General features: G+C 38.6%; 1 protein-coding gene across 1 annotated transcript in view; it reads right to left on the bottom strand.

Moving 5' to 3' along the window:
• DNAJC15 (DnaJ heat shock protein family (Hsp40) member C15) overlaps positions 1-26,205 on the bottom strand; it is a 68,566-nt gene that overhangs the window by 30,073 nt on the left and 12,288 nt on the right. Inside the window, exons 2-3 of the mRNA XM_066380844.1 lie at positions 11,908-11,959; positions 9,251-9,324 (exon numbers count right to left, since the gene is read on the bottom strand). Of these exons, the coding sequence (XP_066236941.1) occupies positions 9,251-9,324; positions 11,908-11,959 (126 nt within the window). The remainder of the gene's footprint in view (positions 1-9,250; positions 9,325-11,907; positions 11,960-26,205) is intronic.

Raw genomic sequence — 26,205 nt, 5'->3', positions numbered from 1 at the left:
ATAAAAAAAAAAAGCAGGCGTAGCAATACTCATATCTGATAATGCTGCCTACAAGACAGCAAAAGTACTCAGAGACAAAAATGGTCATTTCATAATGATTAAGGGGATGATCACAAAGCTTATTAACCCTGAAAAAAGTATTGTATCTGAGCAATGTTTTTTACTTTTTGCTCAGCGGGAAATGGAAACTCAGTATCTGGATGAGGCTCATATCCTAAAACACAAATCACTTATAAGTCAATCTGTACATCTACAATCATTACAACCCTTTTAAAAGAACTAGGTCATTCTGAGGATAAAAGTTTAACAATTGGGGGCTTATATAGAAAAGCAAACAGGAAAACTGTGCTCAAGTTACGCAACACATTTCCTCAGAGAAAATCATCCTCCTAAACTCATGAAATTTAGCTTTTCTATTTCATAAGTTTAAATAAAATAAAAAAATTATCAGTTTTTAAAATATATTATTCTGTTTAAATTAGTATCTGTATCATGAGCAAGCAAAAAATTGTAGCTCTTAACTCCTTGACCTCCCCTCATAAAACATTAAATAAAAGGCCCTTTCAAACTTAGAAATAATATAACAATATTGCATTATATTAGAATATATAGATGTAGTGGAATGCAGACCCATTTTTTTATTCTTTTTTTAAAATTTATTTATTAAATTTAATGCAGTGACATTGGTAAATCAGGGTACATATGTTGAGAGAAAACATCTCTAGATTATTTTGACATCTGATTGTGCTGTATACCCCTCCCCCAAAGTTAAATTGTCTTCTGTCACCTTCTATCTGGTTTTCTTTGTGCCCCTCCCCTCCCCCAACCCCTCTCTCCTTCTTCGTCCCCTCCCCCCTCCCCCCACCCCCTCCCCTATTGCCATCACATTCTTGTTCATGTCTCTGAGTCTCATTTTTATGTCCCCTCTATGTATGGATTCATATAGTTCTTAGTTTTTTTTCTGATTTACTTATTTCACTCCGCATAATGTTATCAAGGTCCATCCATGTTATTGTAAATCAGGGGTCCCCAAACTTTTTACACAGAGGGCCAGTTCACTGTCCCTCAGACCGTTGGAGGGCCGCCACATACAGTGCTCCTCTCACTGACCACCAATGAAAGAGGTGGCCCTTCCGGAAGTGCGGTGGGGGACCGGATAAATGGCCTCAGGGGGCTGCATGCGGCCCGCGGACCATAGTTTGGGGATGCCTGTAATGATCCGATGTCATCATTTCTTATGGCTGAGTAGTATTCCATAGTATATATGTACCAAAGCTTTTTAATCCACTCGTCCTCTGACGGACACTTGGGCTGTTTCCAGACCTTCGCTATTGTGAACAATGCTGCCATTGTTCACAATAGCTAACAATGGCAGCATTTCTCCTTTTGGAGCCGTTCTATGGTGTCCTTGGGGTATATTCCTAAAAGTGGGATAGCTGGGTCAAAAGGCAGTTCGATTTTCAGGTTTCTGAGGAATCTCCATACTGTTTTCCACAGTGGCTGCACCAGTCTGCATTCCCACCAGCAGTGCAGGAGGGTTCCCTTTTCTCCACATCCTTGCCAGCACTTACTCTGTGTTGTTTTGTTGATAGTGCCATTCTGGCTGGTGTGAGGTGATATCTCATTGTGGTTTTAATTTGCATTTCTCTAATGATTAGTAATGTTGAGCATTTTTTCATATGCCTATTGGCCATCTGTATGTCCTCTTTGGAGAAGTGTCTATTCATCTCATTTGCCCATTTTTGGATTGGATTGTTTGTCTTCCTGGTGTTGAGATTTACAAGTTCTTTATAAATTTTGGTTATTAACCCCTTATCAGACGTATTGTCAAATATGTTCTCCCATTGTGTAGTTTGTCTTTTTATTCTGTTCTTGTTGTCTTTAGCTGTGCAAAAGCTTTTTAGTTTGATATAGTCCCATTTGTTTATCCTGTCTTTTACTTCACTTCCCCGTGGAGCTAAATCAGCAAATACAATATATTGCTCCGAGAGATGTCGGAGAGCTTACTGCCTATGTTTTCTCCTAAGATGCTTATGGTTTCATGGCCTACATTTAAGTCTTTTATCCATTTTGAGTTTATTTTTGTGAGTGGTGTAAGCTGGTGATCTAGTTTCATTTTTTTGCAGGTAGCTGTCCAATTTCCCAACATCATTTGTTAAAGAGGCTGTCTTTACTCCATTGTATTTCCTTACCTCCCTTGTCAAATATCAGTTGTCCATAGAGCTGTGGGTTTATTTCTGCGGTTCTCTGTTCTGTTCCATTGATCTATATGCCTGTTCTTATGCCAGTACCAGGTTGTTTTGAGTACAATGGCCTTGTAGTATAACTTGATATCAGGAAGTGTGATACCTCCCACTTTATTCTTCTTTTTTAAGATTGCTGAGGTTATTCGTGTTCTCTTTTGGTTCCATATAAATTTTTGGAATATGTGGTTTATATCTTTGTAGTATGTCATTGGTATTTTAATTGGTATTGCACTGAATTTATAGATTGCTTTGGGTAATATAGACATTTTAATGATGTTTATTCTTCCTAACCATCAGCATGGTATATGCTTCCACTTGTTTGTATCTTCCTTCATTTCTTTTATCAATGCTTTGTAATTTTCCAAGTACAAGTCTTTAGTCTCCTTGGTTAAGTTTACTCCTAGGTACTTTATTTTTTTGGTTGTAATTGTGAAGGGGATTGTTTCCTTAATTTCTCTTTCTGACTGTTCATTGTTGGTGTATAAAAATGCCTCTGATTTGTGAGTATTGATTTTATATCCTGCCACTTTGCTGAATTCATTTATCAGGTCCAGTAGCTTTTTGACTGAGACTTTAGGGTTTTCTATATACAATATCATATCATCTGTAAATAATGATAGTTTTACTTCTTCTTTTCCAACTTCAATGCCTTTTATATCTTCTTCTTGTCTGATTGCTGTGGCTAGGACTTCCAGGACTATGTTAAATAAGAGTGGTGAAAGGGGGCACCCCTGCTTTGTTCCTGATCTTAAGGGTATTGCTTTTAATTTTTGCCCATTGAGTATGATGTTGGCTGTGGGTTTGTCATAGATGGCTTTTATCATGTTGAGGTATGTTCCCTGTATTCCCACTCTGCTGAGAGTTTTGATCATGAATGGGTGCTGGATTTTATCAAATGCTTTTTCTGCATCTATTGAAATTATCATATCGTTTTTCTCCTTCTTTTTGTTTATGTGATGAATCACATTGATTGATTTGCGAATATTGTACCAGCCTTGCCTCCCCAGAATAAATCCCACTTGATCATGTTGTATGATTTTTTCCATATATTGTTGGATCCGGTTTGCTAATATTTTGTTGAGGATTTTAGCATCTATATTCATCAAAGATATTGGCCTATAATTTTCTTTCTTTGTGTTGTCTTTGCCTGGTTTTGGAATCAGAATTATGCTTGCCTCATAAAAGGAGCTTGGAAGTCTTCCTTCCTCTTGAATTTCTTGAAATAGTTTGAGAAGGATAGGAGTTAGTTCTTCTTTGAATATTTGGTAGAATTCACTTGTGAAGCCATCGGGCCCCGGACTTTTCTTTGTTGGGAGTTTTTTGATAACTGTTTTGATCTCATTTGTTGTAATGGGTCTGTTTAGGTTTTCTGATTCTTCCAGATTGATTTTTGGAAGATTGTATGTTTCAAGGAATTTGTCCATTTCATCTAGGTTGTCTAGTTTTTTGGCATACAGTTCTTCATAGTATTTTCTTACAATATTTTGTATTTCTTTTCTGTCAGTTGTTATTTATCCTCTCTCATTTCTTATTTTATTTGAGTCCTCTCTCTCTTTTTCTTGGTGAGTCTAGTTAAAGGTTCATCAATCTTGTTTACCTTTTTAAAGAACCAGCTCCTAGTTTCATTGATCCTCTATATTGTTTCTTTAGCCTCTATGTCATTTATTTCTGCTCTGACCTTTATTATTTTCTTCCTTCTACTACATTTGGGCTTTACTTGCTGTTCTTTTCTATTTCTTTTAGATGCAGGGTTGTTTATTTGAGCTTTTTCTAGCTTCTTAAAGTGTGCCTGTAGTGCTATGAACTTCCCTCTCAGTACTGCTTTTGCTGTGTCCCATAAATTTTGAGTTGTTGTATGCTCATTGTCATTTGTTTCAAGGAATTTTTTATTTCTTCTTTGATCTCATTTTTAATCCATTCGTTATTTAACAACCTGCTATTTAGTTTCCATGTGTTTGAGAATTTTTGAGCTTTTCTGTTGTGGTTGATTTCTAGTTTCATGCCGTTGTGATCAGAGAAAGTGCTTGATATGATTTCAATCTTCTTAAATTTGTTGAGAGCACTTTTGTGTCCTAACATGTGGTCTATCCTAGAGAATGTACCATGAGTACTTGAAAAGAATGTATATTCTGCTGCTTTAGGGTGAAAGGTTCTGAAGCTATCTATTAAATCGAGTTGATCTAGTGTTTCCAATAAGTCTGTTTCTTTGTTAATTTTCTTTCTTGAGGATCTATCTAATGATGTTAGTGGGGTATTGAAATCCCCTACTATTATAGTATTGCTGTTGATCTTGCCCTTTAAATCCATCAAAGTCTGCTTTATATATTTGGGTGCTCCTATATTAGGTGCATAGATATTTATAATAGTTATATCTCCTGTTGGAATGCTCCCTTTATCATTATGTAGTGGCCTTCTTTATCTCTTACTATATCCTTTGTTTTAAAGTCCAATTTGTCTGAAATAAGTATTGCTACCCCAGCTTTTTTTTCATTTCCATTTGCATGAAATGTTTTTTTCCATCCTTTTACCTTCAACCTATGTGTATCTTTTGTGCTAAGGTGTGTCTCTTGTAGACAGCATATGTATGGGTCCTGTTTTCTTATCCATGCAGCTACCCTATGTCTTTTGATTGGATCATTTAATCCATTTACATTTAGGATTATTATTGATATGTAGTTGTTTATTGCCATTTTCTTCTTTAAAGGTGTATTCCTTTTTTGCTATATTCTTTTCCCACTTTGATCTGTTTACAACAGGCCCCTTAACATTTCCTGCAGCATTGGTTTGGTTGTAATGAATTCCTTGAGTTGTTTTTTGTCTAGGAAGCTTTTTATTTCTCCTTCGATTTTAAACGATAGCCTTGCTGGATAAAGTAGTCTTGGTTGTAGGTTCTTGTTCTGCATTACTTTGAATATTTCTTGCCATTCCCTTCTGGCCTCAAGTGTTTCTGTTGAGAAGTCGGATGTCATCCTTATGGGGGCTCCTTTGTAGGTGATAACTTTTTTTTCTCTTGCATCTTTTAATATTTTCTCTTTATCGCTTAGCTTTGGTATTTTAATTATGATGTGTCCTGGTGTTGGTTTCTTTGGGTTTCTCTTTAATGGAGTCCTTTGTGCTTCTTGGACTTGTGAGAGTTTCTCTTGCATTAATTTAGGGAAGTTTTCAGCTATGATATGATGGAAAAGTCTCTATCCCTTGTTCTTTTTCTTCTTCTTCAGGAACCCCTATGATGCGGATGTTATTTCTCTTCATGTTGTCACAGAGATCTCAAAGAGTTTCCTCTGACTTTTTGAGTCTCTTTTCTCTTTTCTTCTCTGCTTTCATGCCTTTATTCCAGTTGTCCTCCAACTCACTAATTCGATCCTCAGCTCTATCTATCCTGTTTTTAATTCCTTCCATTGTGGTCTTTATTTCTAATATTGTATTTGTCATCTCCGACTGATACTTTTTTATACTTGCTATTTCTTTATTTAGGTGTTCATCATGACCATCCATTGTTGTTCTAAGTTCCCTAAGCATCCTTACAATCTTTATTTTGAACTCCGCATCTGGAAGTTTGATTATTTCCATATCACTCAGTTCATCTCCTGAAGGTGTCTCTTGTGGTTTCATTTAGATTGCATTTTTTTGTCTTATCATTGTCTGTTTTGGGGTGTTTTATTTGTAGAGTTGGTTGAGTCTAGGCTTGGTGTTGTCTGCCTCCAGTTTTCAGTTGTGTTATTTCTAGGTCTACTTGGGTTGGTATCAGCTGTTACCTGTAATCCACTTTCGGATTTGGGCAGCTTTGAAGTCTTGATTTGTTTGTTTTCTTAACAGGTGATAGTCTTGTTTACTGATCTCAGCAGGGGGCTTCCTTGAAACTGTATCCAGGAATGCGATGGGTGTAACCTGAGTCTCTGAAGGCCTCTTTAGGCAACTAATCCCTCTGGGGGCAGGGTGTTTTCTCAGCTTCAGTAGGGGGAGGTGTATCTCAGATCTCCATGGAGACCTGAGTTACTGCCTCTCCTCCCCACTTCTTGTTTTCAGCTGTGTCTTGTTGCGCTGATTGGAGCTGGATAAATGTCCCAAGATCTCTGATCCGGAAGCAATTCAGCTCTGTTTTGTGAAAGGTTCAGTCCCTCCCCCAGCTATGGCCGCCTCCAGCACGGATGAGTCAGCTTTTCTAGGTTGTCTCCTTCATTCCTTAGCCCCTCACAGCCTGTCCCTCTCTCTTTCTTTTCCACTTGGGAGATAAGCTAGTCTTTTCAACACACTTTGCTCCCTGGTCGCCAGGCAAGTGGCTGTGAGCAGTAGTTTCTGCTCTTTTCCCTTGTGTGAGATCCCCTCTGGGCTCTCAGCCTTACCGCCCCCCCTCCGTTCCTGTAAGCAGGGGAGATTCAGGCGCTCCCTACCAGGTTTGTTGTGGCTTCTTCTTTGCTCCTTGGTTTTTGAGAGCTGTTCTTGTAGTTCAGAGTTGGTTTTTTATGCTGATTTTTCCTAACCTAAATTGACTTGTATTCCAGTTTGGTGGTGAGATCTGGGCGTCTGTGCGTCCGCCTACTCTGCTGCCATCTTTTTGTCTCCCAGACCCATTTTTGACAACACTAGTTGGCCAAGGAAATGTTTAGATCCACAAAAATGAGATTATTGTAATAAGAAACAACTATATCTTCAAAAGACAAAGTGGTTATATTTTTCTAATAGAGTTTCTAAGAACAGAAAGAATAGAATTCCATTAGTTTTATTATGCTATTTGATATACAATCTGAACAATATAATGGTAACATTATATTGTTATCATTTTTTATTGATTTTAGAGAGAGAGAGGAAAAGAAAGAAGCAAACATCAATTGTTTGTTCCATTTAATTATGTATTCATCAGTTGGTTCTTGTATGTGCCCTGACCAGGGGTCAAACCTACAGCTTGGCGTATCGGGACGATGCTCTAACCAACTGAGCTACCAGGCCAGGGCCACGTATTATTTTGTATTTTCTATTCATATAAACAACAGAAATCAAAATAATTTTCCTTCTAAAATTAGCATTAAATGTTGTAATGCCATATATTATCAAAGGATACGTGTATGAATTGAACCAAGTTACACAAGTCACTAGCTAATTTACTCAGTCAGTCAGCCTAAAATACAAAAGTCCCTCCAGACAACCAGGGAAGAATTATATCATTCCATAGTCTTAAGAGAAGAAATACATTTACCATAAACTAAAAACTTTAATTATGTACAGTAATCTATTTGATTTATAAAGCCACATAAGGATGATTTTAATTAGTGTTATTTCCATGAATTCTACTTAACCATAAACAATAGAAGTTCAATTTTTAAAAATTGTATTCAAGTAAAAGGACAAATTCACATGTAGGAAAATAAAAGACTCAAAGGAAGATAAATGACTTGGTTTTATCCCCAAGGAAAAAAATAGGGGTAATTAGACATTAGCTGAGTCACAAATATACATTGATACTTTAAAAAGCAAGCAAACAGTACTGGTTCAAACAGCAGACTGAATAATATAGGTCATCAGCTTTCCAAAGTGACCTTGAAATAAGAAAAGAGTTAATTTAAGCAATAAAAATCTATAATAGACCTAGAAATGGTCAAGTAAAAAACAGAAAGTTTAAAGAAATTCTGGAGAATTGAGAACAGATAAGATTACACCTACAAAAATATCAGAGCAGTCCCCATCACCAGAGGAGAGAAATACTTCTCAGAGATTAAGAAAAAACATTGAAATCAGAGTCAACAAATACAAAAAGTAATATCGGGTATTTAATTAAACCAGAACAGCAGAGACACCATTCCTAACTGCATTAATACCGATCAGAAGGAGCCTGCCACTTGCTGCTCTAGTCCTCAGGGTAAAACAGCAAATTATATGTGATGCATATTACTGTGGGTGGTAGGTCTTGAGAGAAACAAAGGAGAGTACGAACAGATCACAGATCACAACAGATCCCAGAGCACTAAGAAGGCTAGAGAGAGGGACAGCTATACCAAGTACTCTGCTCCTGGACTCTGGAGGTCCCAAGCCTGCCAATGGGCTCCTTGCTTTGGGACACATAACTACTGATATAGCCCACCTCTGTATCCACAGACCACTGTCAATGCTCTCATTCAATTACCGAAGCAGGCCTACCAAACTGCTAAGGAAGGACACATGTTAATCAACTTGGTCCTCATAAAAGTAAACCAACAATCACCCTGGCTGGAGAGCGTGGCTGGCTGGTTAGAGCATCATCCAGAAGCACAGAAGTTGCTGGTCACAGGAACAAATCGATGTTTCTCTCTCTCTCTCTCTCTCTCTCTCTCTCTCTCTCTCACACACACACACACACACACACACACACACCTTTGCCCTCTTCCTAAAGTCACTAAAATAAGTATTTAAAATAAATCAACAACCAAGGATCATCAAACATTTGAACAAATCCAACACTGGGGTATGAAAATAGAACCAAGATGAATAATTAGGCCATGCACCCAGCCCAGGCCATATACTGGTACTGGTCTACGCACTGGCCGTGGTCTACGCACTGGGCAACTGGACCACGTTCAGTTCCTTTCTTTAGCTAGAGAAAGAGCAAGCCAAGAGGTGACAAAGTAGAACAGAAAGATGTCTCATCAAATAAAATCCCTGAGCTAACTGGCCGTACTCAGCTCCTGGCATAGGGACTGGTTTATAGCGAACAATCACTAAGTGAATAAATGAATATTAATTAAACAAGCAAAATAAATTACCTCAAAGTTGATTTAATACTAGTGAAGAAATGTAATAGTAAGAAATAATTAGATGTCAAAACCAGGAAAAAAGTTAGATATAAAAATAATGTGGCCAAGAAGCTTAAAAGATTCTAAATCAATAAATGAGACCAACTCTCTGATGACATAACAAAAGAAGTAAAAGTTCTACAAAGCTGGAAAATTCAAGACAGTTTATGAATTATTATCAAATATAATACTTAAACAAAAATCAAATGAGCTTTCTAACAAAAACCATCTTTAACTCACAGAAGTTGAAATCTTCTTTGCAGCCTCTGTGATTACTTGTTCTAGAGGTTTCCAGACCTGAAATATATAGCGACCTAAACAGTAACAAGAATAGAAACAAATATATTTTCTAGTCAAAGTCAATACCCAGAAGGTGCTTACCACAGTATTTATTAAACATTTATTTTCTATGTTATTTTAAGAACTATTTCAAAATTTGTCAGTCATATTTTTCAAACTTCTAATTTATTGAATACCATTATCATAGCTATTAAATTTATCAAGTTCTAGTTCATAATTATAAAGTAAAAAAATGTGTTACATATAATACCTTACATTTCTTTTTAGTTCTTATTTTTAATTTATTGTGTTGACATGGTTTCAAGTGTCCCACTCAAGATAACACCCTCAACCCCCTGCATCGTGCACCCAAAGCCTAGGCAAAGTCTCTTTCCACTCCCGTTTCACCCTCTCCCCCCCCCCCCCCACCTCCACCCACCTCCATCCCTCCTTTCCCTCTGGGACTTGCTATCCTGTTGTCTATGTGAGCCTGTCCCTGTTTCTATTTTGTTCCTCAGTTTATTGTGTTCATTCAATTCCACATATAATGTACGTGAAATCATATGACATTTGTCTTTCTCTGCCTGGTTTATTTCACTTAGCATAATAGTCTTCAGGTCCATCCATGCTGTCACAAAAGGTAAGATTCTCTTCTTTTTCACGGTTGTATAGTATTTCATTGTGTAAATGTACCACAACTTTTTTATCCGCTTGTCCATTGATGGACACTTGTGCTGTTTCCAGATCTTGGCTATTGTAAACAATGCTGCTTAATAAACATGGGGGGGGTGCATATCTTCTTTGTTTTGGGATCCTTAGGATATATTCCTAAAAGTGAGATAGCTGGGTCATTTTTAAACAATGTTATAAGTCACAAAAATAAATCTTAGTAGTCCACAGGGCAGGCTCACAGGGAACAGATGGACAGATGTCAGAGGGAAGGGGGGAGACAGGTTATAGGATCAAAGAAGGTAAAGGGATTGGCCAAATAATATATAGACATGGACAACAGGATAGCAAGTCCCAGCGGGAAAGGAGGGATGGAGGTGGGGGTGGGGGGCACAGAGGGTGAAACGGGAGTGGAAAGAGATTTGCATGGGGTTTGGGGGCACAACGCTGGGGGTTGAGGGTGTTATCTTGAGTGGGACACTTGAAACCATGTCAACACAATAAATTAAAAATAAGAACTAGTAGTTCCATAATAAACCGTAGATGAAGTCCTTGAGCATAAAAATATTCATGAATCTAAAATGATTTCTTTGTATTGCTTTTCACAGTGATCGCTTTGAATGTATAGTAAACAAATACTGTTTAGAATCTACACAACATAGGAGTGGCACTTGGATGTTTACTTTAACCATATATCAGGAAACCTAGTTCCAAAAAGTCTAAATGTACTTCCTCCTAAATTCTGTTATGCGGTTTTACTTGGCTCTGGAGGAGAGCTGCCTGTTATTTCCTGTTCTAGGTAGCAATGTGAACTTGGCATCAGCGTGGTCTATTCAGAATACAAACTCTAATTCTTCTCGTTTTAGAAAGACTCTGGCAAAAGTACATCTTTCTCTAATTGCAAATAAAAATCTTATATTTGAATCTGAAATAACTGTGCCTATTTTGCTATAATAATTAACACTGAAATTGTCTTATGGTTATGGGGCAAGTTTATTAGAATTCCTATTTAGACATGATATTCTTCTCAGAAACAATCAGTAATCAGTTAACTATAATTTATGTAATGAGACACAAGACTTCAATGGCATAAAGACCAAGAGAAGCTGAACCATTGATCTTCTTGATTTTAAAATTCTTCTTATTAAGATGCTTTAAACAAGACTTGTACAAAATTAAATACTATACAAAATAAGACAAAAATCGTTTTTTGATCATTTTTCTATTACATCTTACTAAACTCCATATAACCACAATGGAAAGTAGCTTCATTCAAAAAGAAGATCCAATTAGTAAGACCAAATCCATGGAACTTAAGAGACACAAATGCTAAAAACACAAAAATATGTAAGTCATTATCGACAAGGAAATGCTCTAAGATTACTAGCATTAATTAGAAAACAGCTATGCAATTTAAAACTGTAAGTACAAGAGAGAGCAATTTTGCTTTAAATCTTCATAACTATTCTTTTTGAAAAAGTGATTTTAGCAGTTTAACCAATATGTGAAAAATGAAGCAATAAATACAACACAGCTAAGAAAAGTGCTCATCAGAAATAACTGACAGCTCGGGAAGTGTGTAACCCCACCTGCAAGAAGATTAAATATGGGAGAATAAAGGAACCCCATACCAATTATTCTGCTTCATGTTAAAGGTTTTTTTATTTATAATACTCTATAGCTCAGATTTAAAAATTGCCAGAAAGAGCCACTATCATCAAGCCTAGTTTTCCTAGCTTTTGAATTGTTACTTTCTTCACCACAAAGTTTATTTAGATCTTGCTATACTGACAAATGTTCAGTGACTATAAATGGTGCAGAGAATGGGAATGTACGTCTTTAAAACCAAAAACCTCGGAATACTAAGAGTGCTTATGAATCACTATAGGAGCAACATGCACATATTTCTTCTATAACATTTATGGGTATATATCCTTTATTGGTCTTACCTGCAAATGCAATCGCTGCAACACCCAGTCCTACAGCTATCAGGCTTCTTGCCTATGGAGGAAAAAATGATAATCACTTGTAGTGTCATACTCTGGGCTTTAAAAGTAAATCATTTTTAATAATGTGAATAATTATGTTAAATACTACATTTTCTTTAAACTGTGCTGTGAATAGAACTTAAAAATCTGCCGTGTCTATGGCACTGTATCTGCTGTGCACTGTATCAGTTAACAGTGAACTTTATAAAAGGATTCTAGATTTTCATTTATTTTCCGTATATTTGAATTCATACTAACTTAGAGCTTTTATATTGCCTATTGCTAAAATGTTTTCTATAAACTATTCCTTTAGTATAGGATGTAATATATTTATCTTCTATAAAGATAAAAGATAAAAGATAAAACATATTTCTTCCTCCATTATACTTGCAATACTCGGTGGCATTTGCTATATTTAAAAATTTAGAAAAACATATCATGCTTAGTAAACATATCAAACTTCCAAAAACTATTAAAAATGATAAATCAGTGGTAGTCAACCTGGTCCCTACTGCCCACTAGTGGGCATTCCAGCTTTCATGGTGGGAGGTAGCAGAGCAACCAAAGTATAAATAAAAAGACAGATTTAACTATAGTAAGTTGTTTAAAGATTTATTCTGCCAAACTTAGCAAAAATCTAACATAAAGTACTTGGTAAGTAATTATTATTATATGCTTTAACTTGCTATAACTCTGCTTTATAAATTTTATAAAGTAAAGTTACTTCCCTACTTTATAAATCACCACTACTGTGAAACCGGTGGGTGGTTAGAAAATTTTACTACTAACAGAGATACAAAAGTGGGCGGTAGGTATAAAAAGGTTGACTACTCCTGTGATAAATAATTGAAAAGCTAGTCTATTTCTACCTTTCTAGAACAATGTAAAAATTTAAAACGAGAGCTGAGAATTCAGAATCTACAGTTATGAGCTCATTCTGATAAATACCTACTTTAAATTGGTATATACTCATATTATTATAAGCATTTCAGTCTGAGGCCTCCATCTTAGAGCTTCTGCAACAACGTGAAACAAATCCATTTCCTTCCCTAGTGAGATTACTCTAGCTCTAAAAAAACTTCTGCTGTGGCGTATGGGCTTACATCTCACCCCACACTCATCACTCCAGGGAAATATGTAAGTCACAACAGAAAAAGGCTTATGCAGTAGAGACCAATGGCTGCCCCCGGAATCCATCCTCCCTTTCTTCTATGGGGTCAAGAATTCCATTTTTAGTCAGACATGCATTTCCAGACCTCCCTCAGACTTACATATGGATACAGAAGTAAGTAGAGAATCCATAGAAATGTTTCTGTATGATTAGTGGTGTGACAGGTAAATTGATAAAAGCCAACAAATAAAAATTTTTAAGCTAGAATAATCTCCATAGGAGACAGAATGTATCATTTCACACTGTTGCAGAAGTTCTAAGATGGAAGGGCTGAGACTGAATGAATCACCAAAACCAAAAAGCCCTTCAGCCATCAGTCTTCGAGTTCTGCAGCGGAATACAAGTCTAAGTCCCAAATCTTTAAGGGAACACTCCTTAATGAGAAACATCAGGTGACAAAGGACACGTATGATGGTGCTCTAACTTTACTATTCAGTAAGGAGGTGGCTACTGACATAGAGAAGATTTTCTGTTGAGGTATATTTTTGCCATTTTCTTTTCTAACTGATTTTTAGAGAGAGAGAGAAAGAGAGGGAGGGAGAGAAATGGGGGAGAGAGAGAAAAACAAAAATTTGTTATTCCACTTATACACGCATTCACTGGTTGCTTCTTGTATGAGCACTGACTGGGGGTCATACTTGAAAACCTGGTTTATTGGGACGATGCTCCAACCAACTGAGCTACAGGCTAGGGCTTTTTGTCATTTTCTAGAGCTTTCTTGGTGCTATATCTTAGGTTTCATCTCTTTAACCCTGCCAGTAAGGCTGTTTCAGGGCTCGCAGCAAATGACCAACCACAAAGGAATGTCTAATGTCACAAAGCCGAGAAGTCCTGGATGACTGAAAACCCCACAGCCCTTCCCACTCCCCCTCCCCCAAAACCCTTAAAACCCAGGTCCCAGGCTGTGCCTGGCACTTGACTCACCCATGTGAGTCAGCCCGGCCGGGTTCCTTTCTTCCTTTCTATAATGCCTGTTACTCTGGTCTTTTCGGACTCCCATGGATTCTAACACTACAGATATTGATCAACTTACGACCCATGCAACTTACGACCATTCAACTTTATGACCACAATCGCTAACCATGACTGCTCCCCGTCTGGCAGCCCAAGCGTTGCCCAGTGGGGCGTACAACAGTGCGGATCAGCTTCCGGCAGCACTACCATCTCCGCGTGCACCATTTCAACTGTTATCCCAGTCTCGGTACAGCAATTTGTGTTTTGTGTCTTGGATATTTTACATCTAACCCTTCCCAAGATGTCTACCAAAAGGAAATTATCTTTGTCTTGGACTTAAAGATTTTTATAACATCATTTCACAGTACTATACATATAGCCTACTCAACTTACGACCAAATCGTGTTACGACCAGTCTGACTAAACCAATCGTGGTCATAAGTCGAGCACTAGCTGTATATATTTTGAATTCTCCAGTGTTACCTTCAGTTGGTTCATGGTAAGGACTCTAAGTCTAACCAAACTACTCAACTGTTTCATGTGTGAATTTACTCACCTTCCTAACAAACTTGTTTAGTTTTTCATCTGACTAGAAATATTGACCTTTGTCTCCCAGCTCTAACCTATTTTTAGATTTTCAGCTTGAATCTGCCACAGATTAGGAGAAGTCATCAACAATATGAAAAAATGAGCATATATCAAGAATATATGGAATTCCTCAATATTAAAAATAAGACAGACAACCAGATTTAAAAATGGGCAAAGACTAAGTCAGGGACTTCATTAAAAACAAACAACCAACAACAACAAAAAAACTTAAATGACTAATAAACATATGAAAAGGTGCTCAACTTCAAAAGTAAGTAGGGGCTACCAACAATCACAACAACAAAAACAAAATGGTGTAGAAGTTTTCGTGACAGAATACAAAGATCTCTGGTCTTTATGGAACTTGTCTAGTCCATGGGTGAATCTTAGGTGTTAAGCAACCATATTTCCACTTCCTAGCATTACTCTGAGGATAAAATGTAACAATATGTGTAAGGGACTTAGCACAGTGGCTTGGCACATGGTAAAAACAACTAGCTATTATTAAATATAAGAGGCATGAATATGAATAATGTATACCATTAAATTTGCCTAAGAAAATTCATAGAAGTGGTTTTTGAAGTAGACTTTAGAAAATGAATTGGTTTTCTCTAGATTAAATAATCCAAATTTCTACATTATAAAAAATGCATTTCAAAAATATAAAGTCTTAAAAAGTTGAGTTATCCTTTAACAATTATTGTATCAATAATTGCCTCTATAATTCCAAAGGGATTTTTATTTTAAGGTATTTATATCAGAAACATTAAACTATGAGGCATTTGCTCATTTTTCATTTTAATCTAACAGTATCTAAGGCTAAATCAAGTTTAACCTGAAAATTCTGTTAAAATCAACAAGTAAGCATTAAACACTGCTGATTATTCTCCATCTGCTCCTCCAGATACATTCTCCACCCTTCTTTGACTTGTCCTGCACCTCTGCCTCCCCTTGTCTTTAAGGATAACATTATCCTGCCTTTACTTGCTCTCTTGCTTCTGGTTGGGTTTTGCCATCAGAGGAAGTGTGGAACAGAACACAATACTCAAGCTACCAATCCCAGGGGAGGAGACCAAACACTTCTGCCCATTGCATCTTGGTGTTGAGGTTGCCATGCAAAACACAACACAGTCAAGTACTGGACAGAATCATGCTTTACTCACACAGAGAAGAGACAGGAAGATCAACTCCAATCGATTGCATGGGTCCCTTATAGCTAGTGGGTGCCCCGGCAGTGGACTAAAGGAAACAGGTCTGGGAGCATGCTCTAGTGCTGCAGCAGAAAGACCCTACCCCTCTCCCCTCCACTCCACATTATCTCTGAGTGTAAAATGCTGAAAGCTAGGGCATGCCTGAGACCCAATAACTATGCCTTAAGCAGAACAAGACCACTCACAGAGCCTGAAACAGGGAATGACAGTCCCACAAAGGTAATAAGCCCAGCACAGTCAGTGTGGCTCCTCATCTGTTAGTAAGGAACACTGCCTTTCCCAAGAGAAAGTGTCAACAGAAAAGCAAAGGGTGGAAGGAGAAAGAAATAATGGCACAATTTATTCTCTGCTATGTGTCCTCTTTAGCCACAGCTTCTGTTTAGTGCAGGGGTCCCCAAACTACAGCCTGTGGGCCACATGTGGCCCCTGAGGCCATTTATTTGGCCCCCGCCGCACTTCCAGAAGGGGCACCTCTTTCATTGGTGGTCAGTGAGAGGAGCATAGTTCCCATTGAAATACTGGTCAGTTTGTTGATTTAAATTTACTTCTTCTTTATTTTAAATACTGTATTTGTTCCTGTTTTGTTTTTTTACTTTAAAATAAGATATGTGCAGTGTGCATAGGGATTTGTTCATAGTTGTTTTTTTTTATAGTCCGGCCCTCCAACAGTCTGAGGGACAGTGAACTGGCCCCCTGTGTAAAAAGTTTGGGGACCCCTGGTTTAGTGGCTCCTCTTCCATGTCTACAACTCTTGAGTTCTGGAACCAAATTCCCATCCTCTTTCCCCTTTGCCTGAGTGTTGCTAGTCCCTGATGTATTACTCATCATCCCTTTCTGATTACCTAAACCATGCCCACACCTCTGCAAATAGTCCTTCTGTTAGCATAGATAGCTAGATATTAGGGAAGGGAGCAAAGGAAGTCAGACATTAAAAAGACTGATACTTCACTAGGAAGTTACAACTTCACACACTCCCCATGGCATATGCTGCTGCACCTGTAACCAACCCCTCCAAGCAGGCAGGGCGGTCTGGTCATTACCAGGGGAGGAAAAAACAATAAAGGAGAAATTCCTCTGCTGGGCACCTGTGCAGTAGGAGCTAAGATGGTGACCACAGAGCCGTCTGTCGGACCTGGGGAAAGGATGAATTGATTAGGAGGAGGAACAGCAGAAACCAGGAAAGACTGGAAAGTTGACTGATTAGTTTGAAAAGAGCCTAGTCTTCCCCAACCATGAGATAATGGCACATTGGAAACCTGTGAGCAGCCTTGCATTTCAACTCCAAGTAAATTGCCCCGGCCAGTTGGCTCAGAGGTAAGAGCGTCGGCCTGGCATGCGGGGGACCCGGGTTCGATACCCGGCCAGGGCACACAGGAGAAGCGCCCATTTGCTTCTCCACCCCTCCGCCGCGCTTTCCTCCCTGTCTCTCTCTTCCCCTCCCACAGCCAAGGATCCATTGGAGCAAAGATGGCCCAGGCGCTGGGGATGGCTCCTTGGCCTCTGCCCCAGGCGCTAGAGTGGCTCTGGTCGCGGCAGAGCTACGCCCCGGAGGGGCAGAGCATCGCCCCCTGGTGGGCAGAGCATCGCCCCTAGTGGGCGTGCCGGGTGGATCCTGGTCGGGCGCATGCGGGAGTCTGTCTGACTGTCTCTCCCCGTTTCCAGCTTCAGAAAAAAAAAAATACACACACTCAACTCCAAGTAAATCTTACTAGAACCCCCATAGGTGGGTCTCTGGAATGCTTTCCTTCCAATTCCATGAAAGAGCCTCATCTCCACTGGCGTCACTTTCATTAAACTATCTTAAAAAAAAAAAGTCATCTGTACGGCCAGTAGTCACGATTGCCACTGCCATTCACATGCAGGTTCTCACTAAATTCGGGCAGATGGTAAAGAAACAGTGGAACCAAAAAATGGTGGGCTATTTCTTTATTCAAGTCTCGCACCAGCCAAAGAGCAAACACACAGGGCTCCCAAAGCCAGTGACGCATTCTCCGGTTCTACAACCAGGAGAATCTTCTCTGGGTTCTCCTAGAATCAAAGGCCCCACCAGTCTTATTGGAGCTCGCAAAGCCCCTCAGCTCTGGTTCCCCATCTGCACACCTTCTCTTTCCCTGCCTCTTTCTCCTTCTCCTTCTGAAAAATTGGCTGCTTCTTCAGCACCCTGCACTCTCTCCGCTCTCACTCTGCAAACATGGCTTCCTTCTGTCTCTTTCCCTTCCTCTTTCTCTCTTCTTCAAAACTTTCTAGTGTGAAAACCTCTCCTCCAGCAAACATTAGCAAAACAATGGCCCTTCCAAAGCAGGAAGGTAATCTGCAATTACACAGACCACATATACCTGGCACTGCCCAGCCCCCAATGCAAAGTATAAGTGAGCAAACATATACATCATATTTTACAAACTTACTTGACCAACATCATCCGATTGTTACTACCAGGCCCCTCACTGATACAAACATCACACTATACACCGGTCACTATACTGTGTACAAGACATGCAGGAGCAGGGGACAAGGGAAGGCTAACATCAGATGAGTCCTTTGTAGGACCTCCAACATAGTGGGCCTCCAATGTTTACACTAATCTCCCAAAGACCTTTACTTTTATCCTTATTATAACATTTATTGCACTAATAGTTCAGGGTTGTCTCCTTTAGTTTTTCTAGATTTCAAGAGCTTTTTAAAGATGACATCTCTAGACCATCACCACAGAAAACCACAAATATATCCTGAAAGCCCTTCAATCCATAAGCCCCAACATAAGAACCCCTGAAATAAATGTAAACAAGCAAGCAAGTCTAAGAGGGCATCTGTTGGTCAAATAAGTTTGTAAAATATGATTTTTATGTTTGCTCGCTTATAGTTTGCATTGGGGCTGGTCTGTGGAATTGCAAATTACCTTCCTGCTTCAGAAGGGCCATTATTTTGCTAATGTCTGCTGAAGGAAAGGTTTTCACAACAGAAAAGTTTTGAAAAGTGAAAAAGAAGGAGATGAGGGAGAGAAGCAGGACTCTCTTGGTTGTGGAACAGGGGAGGTGAAGGTGGCTTTGGGAGCCGAGTGAAAAGGAAGTATTTTCCGTGAGTGTTTGCTCGTCGGCCGGTGCGAGACTTTAATAAAGGAATGGCCCACCATTTCTGGCTCCACTGTTCCTTTACTGTCTGCCCGAATCCAATGAGAACCTGCATGTGCATGGCCAGGACTACTGGCCTCACAGCATCTTATTCACCTTTGCGCTCCTAGAGCAAGACCTGACATATATATTCATTCTTAATTCTTCCAGCAATACAAGAAAAGTAATGTCGATTCCAGAACTAACCTGTATTTCTAAAGACTATATAGAAGGATACAGAAGGCCCTGCCACCTTTAAAAACAAACAAAAACCCAAATTAGGTGGACCACTGGAGCAAAAAAGGAAGTTCGATAAATGACTAAAAACTATGCAATCAAAACCTTTGTTATCCACACTGAGAAAACAAAGTATAGCACAGCTAATCAAAAACTCATTTCCTTGCTGGAATTGAAATTCCTTATTGGAAGGGTATTGTACCTGAACTATTTCTTTTAATGTATTTTTAATTAACTTGATATTAAAATAGTTCATATTTTTTAGCATAAACAATTGATAACAAACAAAAATATATTATTTAGAAGCTGAACCCAACTTGAAATTAAGAAAAAAATACAATCTGTTCTACACAAACAGACTTTGTACTCGGAAATGAGAATAAAGGTCCTCCTAAAGTTTTCCATGAAAACACTAAGGCTGTTACATATAAGCAATTAAGCTAAAACTTTACACTTAACTGTCACAGAATAGGAATATAATTTGTTTCCCAGAAAGAAAAAAATGTGTACATACTACCTAACATTTTTTCACTCATGAAAGTCATTGGTTTGTGTTTATATTTTTCAGGCACAAATTTAGAAAGTTCTAAAACAGTAAGTTCCTCCAACCCTCACATATGTGAATGACCCAAGCAGAGAAGAGAAACTAACTGCAGATGTAGAAACTGGCAGTACAAAACAGTCAGTCTGAAACCTGAGCAGGCAGTTCACACAGAGCTCTTGACCTAACCTTTATCTGAATTTTTAAAAGTAAAATAACGTCTAAGACATAATGGAGCTTTTAAATAACTTTGGTCTAATTGTGTTAATAGATTAGATCATCAACATCTTTTCTATTTTACTTCTGTGAAAGAAATTTTCCCATATGCTACACTTAAACTCCAGTATTGTATTCTCAAGCTACAGGCTCTGTTTCATTTCTTTTACATATGCAACATAGTATTTGACTGAGTGGTAAGCACAAAAATGTACTTCGATTTTTAGTTAGAATGTTTTTAAACACGATGCTTTAAAACTAAATTGCCAGTAAGAGGATGACAAAAATGACATTGGAAAGGCAATTTAAATACAAAATGGTGAATCAGGCACAGTGTTAGTACCACAAGTACAGTCATTTTCTAGACCACAACCAAGGTAAATGTCTAAAATTGCTCCAGCAACTAGACTGACATCCTGGTACATTTGTGAATATACAGAAAGTAGAGAAATGCTGTAATTTCTTTGACTTAGAAAAATTAGAATATGTGCTGAAATAAAATTAGGCAATATGATTTTTGGGTAAATGAGTTTGTAAAATTTGTATTTTTTTAGTTTGCTCACTTTTATTGTTAGAAAATGGCACTGGGCAGAACCAGATATATGTGGTCTGTGAAATTACACATTATCTTCTGGCTTGAGAAGGGCCATTGTTTTTGCTAATGTTTGCTGGAGGAGAGGTTTTAGCATGAGAAAGTTTTGGAGAGAGAGAGAAGAGGCAAAAAGAAGCCATATTTGCAGAGAGAGAGGGGAGAGAATGCAGAGTGCTGAAGAGAAGCCATGTTGGCAGAGAGAGAGAAGGTGTGCAGATGGGGAACCAGAGCTGAGGGGCTTTGGGAGCCCTACTGAGGCTTGTGGGGGCCTTTGATTCTAGGAGGAACCGGAGAGGATTCTCCTGGTTGTGGAACCGGAAAGTGCGTCAGTGGCTTTGGGAGCCCTGAGTGAAAGGGAAGTGTTTTCCCTGTGTGTTTGCTGGTCGGCCAGTGCAAGACTTTAATAAAGGAATGGCCCACCATTTTTTGGCTCCACTGTTTCTTTACCATCTGCCCGAATTCAATGAGAACCTGCAGGGCCATGATGGTGACGGCCCTGGCCATACAATGATTTAAAAAGAAAAGTATGTTGTTTACCCTCACACGGGCCCAAGCTAAAAGCCACAGGTGTCACGCATATGTAGGAGACAGTGAATGATAAATGTCAGTGCTAGACATGGTGTTTTTCTTTTTCTTTTTTTAATATTTACAAGATTGCCTTGGGCAAATTATAGTTTTGAAACATTTTCTTTGAAGATTCAGATGTATATAGGTTAGAAAAATAGCTAACATTTTCTAGGTCTGCAGAAGATGGAAATAAATTCATATATATATAATTATATATATCATATAGTACAAAATTAGACTAGCACATACTTAGAACAAGCTGATCTTTCTGAAGTATGTTGCACATATATACTTAAAAAATGGATCAGTTACTAATCAGGTACATTCTACTTCCAAATTCTTTTATAGTTGGTCCAGATTGGAGTTTGGTAAGTGGTCTACATAAGGAAAATAGAAAACATCGTGTTTATACCAAATACGTAAATTCAGTTTCTAACAATCTCATTATGGTCCCCATGGAAAACAAAGATGATATATATGTACATAACAAATTCATGTGATATAGATCCATGATATTTAAGTTTTTTAAAATGCATGCATTTATATTTGTCAAAACTACCATAAAGCATAGTTCTCACTGTATTCCCTTCATCCAGCTATCACAATGCATGAATAATTTACCATATTTCCTCATGTATAAGATGCACATTTTTCAAAAAATTTGGGGTCTAAAAACTGGGTGCATCTTATACAGTGATTGTAGTTTTAACTTGCATGTCCAGCTTTTTCGCGCTTCTTTTTGTGCTCATTGTTGAAGACAGTGATTCGTCATCAGACACAGATGAAGACAAGCTAATGGTCTAGGCATATGCATGATAGCACTAGTACAGCAATAGCAAAGGGTAAATTCTCAGTAAAATCATTGGTTGGTTTCAGAATGGTGGCAGAGTTACCATCTATAAATTGGCAATATGAATATCTATGCTGTAGAATGCTTATAATGATTTATGAGGTAAGGTTATAAAAATAACCAGCACACTGACCAATGTGGCACATAGTCTGTTAGTCCTTTCTTCACTCACACATCTTCATACTCTCACTCCTTTCTGTTTGTTCTGCTGGTTCCTCCTGAAAAATCCTACTTTCTCATCAAGAAACAGCTTCAAGGTCAATTCTCAGTAAAGCTTTCCTTGCCCACCTACTCCCCAAGGCAGGGGTCCCCAAACTTTTTACATAGGGGGCCAGTTCTCTGTCCCTCAGACTGTTGGAGGGCCGGAGTATAAAAAAAACTATGAACAAATCCCTATGCACACTGCACATATCTTATTTTTAAGTAAGAAAACAAAACGGGAACAAATACAATATTTAAAATAAAGAAGAAGTAAATTTAAATCAACAAACTGACCAGTATTTCAATGGGAACTATGCTCCTCTCACTGACCACCAATGAAACAGGTGCCCCTTCCAGAAGTGCGGTGGGGGCCGGATAAATGGCCTCAGGGGGCCGCATGTGGCCCGCGGGGCCGTAGTTTGGGGACCCCTGCCCCAAGGTAAAACTCTTCAGTGTCCCACAGCACTAAGCAGTATTCTCCATCATAATATACAGTATATTATTTAATAATGGTTTACCTATTTCAAATCCCTTATAAAATGTGAGCTTCTGGAAGTAGACTGTGGATTTCAGATCTTTGGATTTCCAAAATAGTACCTGGCACAGAGGGCATTTCAAAAAAGTTTGTGTCATAGAATAAAAATGGTCTTAAAAAGCTTCCCTACCATTCAGATGCCTCTGCGTCCTATAGTGGTGTCTGCCTGTGACTGGAATTATGTTTAGAAATGAAAAAATGTAATGAACAATGATAGTCAATCTTAATTAATATACTAACGTGTAATCGTATCTCAAAGTATCCTGGACCAGATAAATATATGCAAAAGTCTCAAGGAAGACAAAGAAAATGATGTTAAGGGCCTCGTGTCAGGTAAATTTATTATAAAAATGAAACAAAGACAATCCACAGTACAAAAGTATAAAGGAATAACTGATTTGCTAAACAATAAACTCCCAATAAAAAATGGTAATTTAGTCTGACCTGTGGTGGCGCAGTGGATAAAGCGTAGACCTGGAAATGCTGAGGTCGCCGGTTCAAAACCCTGAGCTTGCCAGGTCAAGGCACATATGGGAGTTGATGCTTCCAGCTCCTCTCCCCCCCCCCTTCTCTCTCTCTGTCTCTCCTCTCTCTCTCTCTTTCTCTCCCTCTCCTCTCTTAAAAAAAAAAAAAAGAATAAAAAAAAATGGTAATTTATCAAGTAGCCATTTGGAGGCTATAGCCTATCACTGATTGGCTGACTGATTTCAATAAACACTTAGTGAGTATCTATGTGCCAATCACAACTGTAAGTCCTAGGGATATATCAGACAAAATCCCTATCCTTGTGAAATGACTTTTAACCTGAAATTGAAAGCAAATAATAAGTAAGGAAAATATACGCTAGAGAATGAGCTATAGAGAAAAATTAAGCAAGCAAAGGAAGTACTGTGAGAGTGGGCAAATTCAGACACAGCGGGCAGGGAAAGCTTCACTGTAAAGGTCCTTTTTGGAAAAAAACAAACATGCCTGACAAGGCGGTGGCACAGTGGATAGAGCGTCAGACGGGAACATGGAGGACCCAGGTTTGAAGCCCAGAGGTCACAGGATTGAGCACGGGCTCACTATCTTGAGTGCAGGCTCACAGACATGACCCCATGGTCACTGGCTAGAGCCCAAAGGTCACTGGCTTGAAGCCCAAGGTTGCTGGCTTGAGCAAGGGGTCACTTGCTTTGCTGTAGCCCCCTGGTCAAGGCACATAAGAGAAGCAATCAATGAACAACTAAGGAGACTAAGGAGCTGCAACAAAGAATCGACGGTTCTCATGTCTCCCTTCCTGTCTGTCTATCCCTATCTGTCCCTCTCTCTGTCTCTATCACAAAAAGCAAAAAAACAATCAAACAAGAAAATGAAGAAGCCAGCCCAACATCTAAGGAAAACACATACATATAGACACTGCAGGGGGAGAAAAAAGAACAAGTTTGAACCTAGTATACTTGGACATAACTAGGAGGCTGGCGTGCACAGAGCAGAATATAAGAAGGGGGAAAAATGATTAGGAAAGTAGGAAAGAAAGGTAACATGGGGCGCAGGCCATGTCAGACCTTAGGGGTTAGTATAGGAATGACACATTACTGTTTGGGCAGAGGTTTAAGATGGCCTTATTTTGAATTCTAAAATGATCACTAGTTGTCGTGTTGAAAATAGACATGTCAGAGGCAGAGGCATGAACGTGTGTTAGGATCTATTAAATTGGCCTGACCTGTGCTGGTGCAGTGAATAAAGATTCAACCTGGAATGCTGAGGTTGCCACTTTGAAACCCCAGGCTTGCCTGGTCAAGGCACAAATGGAAGTTGATGCTTCCTGCTCCTCCCCTCTTCTCTTCTCTGTCTCTCTCTAAAATGAATAAATAAAATCTTTTAAAAAAAAAAGAAATCTATTAAAATAATCCAAGAGATAATGTTTGGACTAGTCATTACTGATGGAGATGGGGAAAAGTGATCAAATCTGGCTCTGAAAATAAAGCCAACAAGATTTGTTGAGAGATGAGATAGGAAGTATGAGAGAAAGAGAAAAATTGGTGTTCATTAACAGATGAATAAAGAAAATGTAAAATATAATGAAATTCACAGAAGCAGAGATTAGAAAGATGGTTGCCAGAAGCTGGGAGTAGGGGAAATGGGATGATGTTGGTCAAATTTTGTTATAAGAAAATAAAGTTTTGTATTTCAAATTTTCTTAGAGAATATATCTTAAGTGATCTTACCACACACAAACAGCAACATACACACAAGGTAACTATGAGGTGAAGAATGTGTTAATTAGCTTGACCATGGTATCATTTAATAATGTGTATCTATATCAATTCATATTGTACACCTTAAATATGTACAATGTTTATTTGTCAATTATAGCTCCATAAAGCCTGGGTAGCTCAGCTGGATAGAGCATCATCCTGACATGCCAAGGTTGCGGGTTCAAGCCCTGGTCAGGGTACATACAAGAATCAACCAATGAGTGCATGAGTAAGTGGAACCACAGATAAATGTTTCTCCCTAAATCAATAAAAATAAATAAAATGTAAGCCTGCGGTGTGAGGGATGGATGCCAAGGTCACTGCCTTAATGGAGTTGCGTTTTCCTGAAAGGAAAGACTATGAGAGGACTGGGGGCTGAGGCACTGGAGAAGGGAGGTCATAAGACTCTTGTGGACTTCTTTTTCTAAAAACATGCCATTATGAGATGACAAGTAAAAGTCCAAGCACAGCATTTTATATATACAGTTTCATACCTATTCAGTGCAGTTCGATGTGGGCTCATGCACAGATTTTTTAGGGCTCCTTAGGTAGCTATCCCGTATAGCCTCTACAGACTAGTCACTGACTGATGCCAGAACGGGGTTTCTCCACCAAACTGCCAGTTTCCTTCAACTGCTTATCCCACTGAGTAATGTTATTCCTATGTGGTGGCGCTTTGTTATAAACGCGCCAATATTCACGTTGCACTTTGGTCACGGATCCAAATTTAGCGAGCCACAGAACACACTGAACTTTCCTCTGTACCATCCACATCTCAACTGGCATGGCCGTGGGTTGCTCCGCTGTATAAACGGTGTTACATCATCATCTGCACATGCGCACATGCTGCCACATCATCCTACAGAAACTGGGAGGGTTTTCCTTTTATTTGGTGCAGATTTCACATTTCTATCGTCTTTTGTTGCTTTCCTGTGACCGGTCAAAAGTGCACCATGACTTTACGGACACACTGTATATGATGATTTCATCTACTAGCGGAAAAGAAGAATGAGCAGGTTGTCTCAAAAAGCACTTTCTTTATTTTGCAGTGACTCAATTCTCAAGGGTTAATCACAAGCAAATCACTTTCTGCTGAACTCAGTGTTTTATGCTGCCTTATTATTTGGCTCAATTTCTAGAAAGAAAGCTCTTTGAATTTAAACAACAGCAAGAGGAAGAGAGAAGAGAAAACTAACAAGAAAGACTGTAGGCAAATCAGCAGAATTTGGAAGAAGGACAAGAGGGGAATTTA

This window comes from Saccopteryx leptura, chromosome 4 (genome assembly GCF_036850995.1).
Source record: "Saccopteryx leptura isolate mSacLep1 chromosome 4, mSacLep1_pri_phased_curated, whole genome shotgun sequence".
Taxonomy (NCBI): Eukaryota; Metazoa; Chordata; class Mammalia; order Chiroptera; family Emballonuridae; genus Saccopteryx; species Saccopteryx leptura.
The sequence above is the reverse complement of the archived record's forward strand: the minus strand, read 5'-3'. Positions and strand labels throughout refer to the sequence as shown.